General features: G+C 59.9%; 1 protein-coding gene across 1 annotated transcript; it reads left to right on the top strand.

Annotated features, from left to right (window-relative positions):
• Nucleotides 1–3,964: 3,964 nt before the first annotated feature.
• Nucleotides 3,965–5,515, top strand: HOXC12 (homeobox C12). Its single transcript, XM_062202160.1, has 2 exons — nucleotides 3,965–4,562; nucleotides 5,277–5,515. Exons 1-2 carry the CDS (start codon nucleotides 3,965–3,967, stop codon nucleotides 5,513–5,515), a joined length of 837 nt encoding a protein of 278 aa, XP_062058144.1.
• Nucleotides 5,516–7,719: the final 2,204 nt, after the last annotated feature.

The raw sequence follows: 7,719 nt of genomic DNA, 5'->3' as shown, positions 1-7,719 counted from the left end.
GGTATTCTGGTGGATCTGGACCGGGGCGCAGAGGAGCCCCGTGAGAGGGATGGGAGGAAGTACTCTTGTCCCCAAGCTCTCGAGTGAGCCAGGAGGCTGGACGGAGCTCTCTCACTCAGCCTTGTCCAGCCCCTTCTCCAGGTTGCGGATTGCCCAAAAGCAGCACCTGGGGAAGGAGGGGGTGTCTCCTGGTCTGCTTTTTCAGTCCCAGTCTTCGAAGGAAGGGCAGGGAATAAGGCGGGCGTTGATCCCTACAGGAGCCTGGGAGCGATGAAGGAAATTGAGCCCCCTACCCCTACCTGACAAAGGTCCCCCTCCAAGCCTGAACCGCTACAGGGGGATGAGACCGAGAGGGTCCAGGCCAGCCCCATGCGCGGCTGTTACCTCCCCTCCAGCCGCCCGCCCAGCTCTCACTAACGTCCCTTCTGGGACCCAGGCCCTGTTTCATTTGCATATGTGGCAGAACCGCTCTCTGCAAACCAGACAGAGACCTTGAACTGGGCCGCCAGGGCTGGCAGAGGTCTCGGCGGACCAAGGAGAAGACAGCACCGCATCTACTAATTTCCGACCTCCTGGGCTGGCATGCGAGCCGGAGTGATCGCTGGCAGCCTGTGCTTCCCGCAGCGGCTCTGTCCCTGCCACCAGGGAAGGCATGGATTTTATAATTGACTCATCTTCCACGCTCCGCTCCGTCGTGGCCGAGGCCGCGAGGATGTGGAGGGAGGGGTGGAGGCCCAGAGAAGGCGAGGAGGGGTGCTGCAGGACACCGCCTGCCTCGGGTGTGCAAGAAAAGCCTTGGTCCGCAGCCTTGCCTTCAGCTTTCATAGCCCCGGAGTTAATGAGCGGGGCACGGTGGAGCCAGGCCAGCTGCAGCGGGAGCGGGTGGCCCAGGGACCAACACTCAAGCCACCCCTTGTCTCGCCCTGCGTTCTGATGAACCCGCAGTTAGGGCGCACCAATCGCGCGGCGGTTCCAGAGCTGCAGCCCGACCCACTGTAGTTCTGCGCGTGGGCAGCGCAGCGCTGGCGGGTCGGACCCGGCTGGACGCAGCTGCCCAGCGTCGGGGGGCTGCGAGTCTCTCCTAGCCTCCTAACCCAGCCCTAGACCGCTCCCGGCGGCGAGCGTCTCTCGCCAAAGCCGCATTTAGATTGGCAGCTTCGCACCCGAGCCTCCCGCCGGCCCTGGGGACCCAGGCCGGGAGCGGCGTTTTTGTCCGAGCCTGGTTAAAGAAGGGGCGCGTGAGTTGCGTGTGCGGCGGGATTTAAAGGCGAACAAAACCAAGGTGGTGCCTGCGGGGGCTGGACACTTAGATTGCCTGGGTCCTCGGTAGGGTCCTGAAAACCCCTGGGCTCGCGGGGGGGGGGGGGGCTTGAGGGAGCAAGACACCTGGAATGCGAATTTTGCCGATGGCTCTTGGCTAGCGCCTCCCGACTGCAAACGGGATCGACTGCGTAGAAGGAAGGGGTTTGTGCCTAAAGTCCGAAACCTAGAGAAAATGGCCCGTTTGGACAGAGCCAAATCGGGCCGAGACAAGTGCGTGTGTTGAAAAAGGACTTCCTCAGCCCATCCTCATTTCGTCGGCATCTGCCGCCCTGTGGCCGCTGCTGCGCGCGTTCAGAGCGGCCTGGCCGGGGAGCGCAGCCGGCGGAGCTCCAGGCCTGAGATCCGCGAACTGGGGGAGGATGCGCCGAGACCCGCGCTCTCCGTCCTGCGGTCCGTCTTCTAGGCGATCGGAGTCATCCGGGGAGGCGAAAGAGAACGGGGAGAAGATCCCACGCCACAAAGGCCGGGGAGTATCCGGCAGAACCTAGCCCAGCGCCCCCCATGCCAACAATAGCGGCTGCGCGCGGAGGCCCGGAGAGCCTGGGCGGAGACCCCGCTGCTGGCGCAGTGTTCCAACTGCTATCAGCGACCGAATTAAAGTCACATCCTGTTTATCTTGACAATCAATATTAGCCCCTCAGAAAAAAAAATATATAGGAACAATTGTCAGTGACGCTCATGAACGCGTCTTGAAAAGAGGAAATAAATGTGAGGGTTGCTGTGCCATGGAATTCGCAGCCCCTCCATCAATTCAGCACAGAAAAAGCCAAGCCAGGCGGAGTCTCTGGCCCCATTATTCCTCAGCGCGCCCCCCAGCAGTTGGCCATCCTCTGGCTCGGCCTGGGTTCCAGCTAGTGGACCAGGCGCCCAGGCAGGGCAGGCTCCTGAGGGCGGAGGGGCCAGGCCTGGGGGAAAGGGGAGACGATCCAGCCCAGCGAGGGGCGGAGGGGCAGGCTCCGCGCAGTCCCCGGCAGGGCGCCCGCGGGGACGCATTGCTGTCGGAGTGAGCAGCTAGGGCTTGGAATATGAAATCGCAAGGGGGGCCGTGGAATTCCAAGAATCCGCGTGCTCTCTGCCGCATGCTGCAGAAGAGAGGAGAGAAAGAGAGAACGAGGAAAAGAGGGAGATGAAAATCTTCTGTCTTCCGTCTTCTTTTGTGGCTTTGCCTCATTCTCAGAGACAATTTTCACCTACGTGGGTTTCCCTTCTATTCTCTCAACCTCTCTTCTCTCCAATACTCTCTAAATCTTCCAGTGTCTTGCGGTATTTGGACTATCGTTGAACTATTTAATCTTGTATTAGTTGAACCATGCGTTGTGTAGGAGTTTGAAATAAGCATATACAGAAATGTGAGCGTTTTCTCTCGGTGACTCCCGTAAGGCACATCTGGTTTGGGAGGGCTCTAGTTTGAGTCTCTCTTCAATCCACTTGGGCTGGGCTCTGGGGGGCCCAAATGTCAGATCATCACTTCAGTGGCCAGAACGCTAGATTCTTAGACTTCTCTGAAGGAGGCTTCTGAGATTTGCTCCGTAAATAAAATCTCAAACCCTGTGGCTCCCAGCCCACCTCAGTAGGCAACCTACCCCTGGCCCTCTGCAAGCTAGGCTGGGCCAGTTCTGGGGTGTGGGTATCTCCTTTGCAGTGGGAAGCAGGAGCCTCTCCCAGCAGCCAAGCCCTGCTAGGGAGCTGGAGTCTCACGCTGCTAAAAATCTGAGAGCACCCCAGCCCCTAGAAGCTCCTTAGTCCCTCTAGAAGCCAGAAGATGAGTAGCTCCAACTCCCCGATTTTCAGGAACAGGCAAGTAGGTCCCTTTGGAGCTAGGCGCCTCTTTTTCTTGCTTTTTCTGCATCCTTCTTCCAAAGATTAGGGGAGGTGTGAGGCTGGGGTGGCTCCCAGCTGTGGTGCAAGACTGAGTTTCCATGGGTCTTGGGTGGGGGGATAGGGAGAGAACCCCAAATGTTTTCATGAATGCCTAAGGGGAAGGTGCTGAGGAAGAGCCCAGCAGGGGTAGGGCTGGGAGAAATAGCGGCAGGAAAACCTGTCCTTATCCCCACTTCCCTCCACTGTAAATAAACCCCGAGCCCAAGGGCTCATCCGTCTCCTTAAACAGCCAGTAAACTTTATATGACACAATATCTAATAGTAATTTATTGGGGAGATATTGTAAATTCCAACGGTTTTAGTTAATAAAGGAGCTAATTAAAGAGGGATGGACTGTGTTGGGCCAGCTGTTGGTGATAAGATAACACATCTGGGGGCGGGGGCTGTGGGGCGGGTGTGTATGTGTGAGTATTTTTGGTGTGGCGTTTTCCCTCTTGTCCCGTGTCTGGCTATTGCTTCACTTCTCTGCCCTAGGTTTTATGTGATTAAAAAAAAAAAAAAACATAATTCAGCGAATAGACCTGCCCTAGACCTTGGTTCCCCCCCCCCAGCCCCCACCTGGGGTTGGGGATGGGAGAAGTTGGAGTTGGTGCGGGGTGTGTGTGGGGGGGAGTTGGGGGGCGGAATCCGCTGTCCACACCCCTCCCCCTGGCGGCGGCACCCACGTGAGCAGGGCGGCCAATGGGTGGCCGGCGCAGGTTTAACTATGTTTAATGTCAGATAGCAATAAAGTAGAAGCTGCCGGTCTGGCCCCGCGGAAATGGGCGAGCATAATCTCTTGAATCCCGGGTTTGTGGGGCCGCTGGTGAACATCCACACGGGAGACACCTTCTACTTCCCCAACTTCCGCGCGTCCGGGGCGCAGCTGCCCGGGCTGCCTTCGCTGTCCTATCCGCGCCGCGACAACGTGTGCTCGCTGCCCTGGCCGTCGGCTGAGCCGTGCAATGGCTACCCGCAGCCGTATCTCGGCAGCCCGGTGTCGCTCAACCCGCCCTTCGGCCGCACGTGCGAGCTGGCGCGCGTGGAGGACAGCAAGGGTTACTACCGAGAGCCGTGCGCCGAGGGCGGTGGCGGCCTGAAGCGCGAGGAGCGCGGGCGCGACCCGGGCGCCGGACCCGGAGCAGCGGCGCTGCTGCCGCTGGAGCCGTCGGGGCCGCCGGCGCTCGGCTTCAAGTACGACTACGCGGCGGGCGGCGGCGACGGCGGCACGGGACCCCCGCACGACCCGCCCTCGTGCCAGTCGCTGGAATCCGACTCCAGTTCGTCCCTACTCAACGAAGGCAATAAGGGCGCCGGCGCGGGCGACCCCGGCAGCTTGGTATCTCCGTTGAACCCCGGCGGCGGGCTCTCGGCCAGCGGTAAGGACCTCGGCCCAATCGTGCGCGCCACACTTCATGCGGGCTTCCCACCTGGGCGGGCCGGGGAGCGACGAGCTGGGGCCGCCTGTGGTGACAGAATGAGTGGAAAGTTAGAGCTTCTTTGAGAATGAAGTGCGGGTGGTGGGGTGAGCCCTATAAACATGTAAATATCCCCGTAAAAGAACAGCAGAGGTGTTTCCTATTTTGCTCGCCAGAGGCCGGAGGGGGCAGGGGCTCCAGAGAAGGGGGATCCTAAGGCAGACTTCCCCACCAGCAGGAGGGTATGGAGCCAGGACCCTGCTCTCCACGGGTCCTTGGACACGATCTACTCTTAGCCACTTGCTAATGTTAGGTTCGCACTCTCCTGGGATCCAGTCCTGGAGGGTGTGGGAGAGGAGAAGGCCAGGAAGTAGGGAAGAAGAAAATAAAGGAGAAGGTAGGGGAAGAGTGAGGGATGGGCCTTGGACGGCCACCGATCCTGCAACTGGAGGCAGGGCTCAGGAGGCCAGGGTGCCCAGTGAAAGTGGGAAAGGAGACAGGGATGAAGATCTGGATGGGAAAAGTTGCTGGGATGCCCACCGGCCAGGAGAAGGAACACGGAGAGTCTGAGGTCTCACGTGGCGCGCCAGGGGCAAGGCTCCGGGGAAGGGTGGAGGGCACTGGGCTGGTTGCCCCTCAATCCTCTGGCCAACCCTCCGGTTCATCTCCACCCAGGCGCGCCCTGGTACCCGATCCACAGCCGCTCGCGGAAGAAGCGCAAGCCCTATTCGAAGCTGCAGCTGGCGGAGCTGGAGGGCGAGTTTCTGGTCAACGAGTTCATCACGCGCCAGCGCCGGAGGGAACTCTCGGACCGCTTGAATCTTAGTGACCAGCAGGTCAAGATCTGGTTTCAGAACCGGAGAATGAAAAAGAAAAGACTTCTGTTGAGAGAGCAAGCCCTCTCCTTCTTTTAGGGGGCGGCACAGGGTGCCAGCCCCAGACTGAGCCTGTCTTTGGGCAGAGAGCAAGAGGGGGCGCCGCCTGGGACACAGTCCCCGCTTGGGACGCCCGGCGTCTCTGGCAGGCCTTCCCTGGACGTCTTCTTGTCTGTTTTGTTCGTGGTTCCCTCCCACACACCCCCAGCAGGCCCTGCCAGTTCTGAGAGGAGGGAAGAAGCCCAGCCAGGAAGAGAGAGAGCGGAGGCCCACAGCTGTGGCTGGTGGCAGGGCCCAGAGCCGCTGGGGAGGGGCTGCTTTATTTGAGGCGGGACTGGGGCCCTCCGACAAAGGTCTGGAGGAGCCTGGGCTCAAATGCCCCCTTCTACTTCCTTCCTGCGGCCCTGACTTTCTACCTGCAAAAGCAGACGAGAGTGGAGAGAGTGAAAGCCGGGTACCCAAACTCATAGTTGGTGGGGTTTGGAGAGGTTGGGAGGAGGGAGCAAGTGCGGAAGATCAGTGGGAGAGAAGGGAGTGAGGCTCGGTCTGGAGGGCCCGGGAAGAGTGGGGGAGACTGGGGGGACCCCGGAGAAGTGCCATTTTCCAGAAGAGAGGGGTCAGCACCACCCAAAGTCCGCTCAGGTCTGGGTCATCCAGAGTTGAACACGGAGAGGGCTGAAACATTCGGCAGAAGCCGGGGACCACCAGCCTCCTGTCCCCTCCAGGATGGGATGCTGGAATGGTCTTTTGACCCACCCCCATCCCAGCCCAGTCCCAAGCCCTCTTCCCCGCACTGGGCGAACAGCATTCACAGGTGTGGTGCCATCTCCTCTGCCCGCCGCCGGTGGGGCTGTGGGGCCAACGCCTCGGCGGAGATTGAGAGCTGAATCAGTTGCCACCCCAGTCACCCCTCAGCTGGCTCTCCAGGAAGCCCAGGGGATTGTGGAAGGGGCTGAGTAGCGCCACACTGATTGGCAGGGAGAGTTTCTGGCAGGCTCGGCAGTGATGGTGGCCGCTGATTCTCCCTTCCCTGCTGTCGTTCACGGTCACGGCCGGAGGCTGGACCGGCATAATTTACGAGGCGGAGGAGAATGTGCCCTTAAAGGGGCTACCGGCCGAGGAGGCCCCACTTAGCCCTGGTTTTTCAAGCTGGTGACAATGAAGGAGGGGGCCTGCTGTTCCCCACCCAACCCCTTTCTCTTTCCCCCACCCAGTCCCATCACCACCCTTTGTCTCAGGACCCTCTGCCTCTTCCTTCCTCCTGGCCTTGAGGATCCTCCACCTTGAGGATTGCAGGGAGGGGCGCACCCCTAGAACCTGTTGGAGGCCACACAGTGGTATCTCCAAGCCAGAATGTCTTTTATCCAGAGTTCCCCTGTGCAGTAGATCCTGGGCTGGTTTCCGAGACAGAGAGAGAGAGAGAGAGAGAAAGAGAGAGAGAACCTATCAACCCAGCCTCACCCTCCCTGCACTCCTTTTTGGTATTTCTCCCCCAAAAGTACACCAGCCCCCAGCCTCCCATCTGCAGTGCTAACCCCCCCCCCCCCCCAGCAAGCAGCCTGGGAAGCAGGGGACCAACGGAGTCAAGTGCAGAGCCTGGACGTTGTGAAACTGACCTGCTCGCTTGGAGTGTTTTCTGCCTGGGGAGAGTATCCCCACTCCTAAAGAACAATCCACAGAGTACTCCCCACTCTTCCACCAACACACAACTTCAGGTCCCCAGACAAACAGGGCTATGCAGAGGCGCGGGCGCGCGCGCGCACACACACACACACACACACACACACACGGCTGAGCCCAGCAGACCACTGGGCCCACTGCACTTGCAGGCAGACAACAGTCCCCACAGAGCCCTACCAAGTGGACACTGCAGTCATACACCTCCGTGACCTATTGGGGCACCTGCCCCCCCCCACTCGCCACGCTTCCCCACCCGTGTAACTTGTTCTATCCACATTCAAATCTCCTCCGTTCTCGCTGGCCACTCAGTGTCCTGTGAACCAGTGCTGGGTGGGAACTACTACCCTCCCTTGGCTGATCACCCACTGTACCCCTTCACGCAGCCCTCCCTGTGACTTGTGAGCCCTTGGGTGCTGAATTGGAGCCCTCCCACCTTGGCCTGACTCCCAGAGCCCCCACAGAGCAGCCGGGGACCCTCCAAGAGGAGTGGGGGATAAAGATATGCAATCTTCTCCTTCCTTCGCTTTAACTTGACTTCTGTGAGCTTCTCTGTCGCTCCGTAC

Source organism: Lepus europaeus, chromosome 10 (genome assembly GCF_033115175.1).
Source record: "Lepus europaeus isolate LE1 chromosome 10, mLepTim1.pri, whole genome shotgun sequence".
Taxonomy (NCBI): domain Eukaryota; kingdom Metazoa; phylum Chordata; class Mammalia; order Lagomorpha; family Leporidae; genus Lepus; species Lepus europaeus.
The sequence above is the reverse complement of the archived record's forward strand: the minus strand, read 5'-3'. Positions and strand labels throughout refer to the sequence as shown.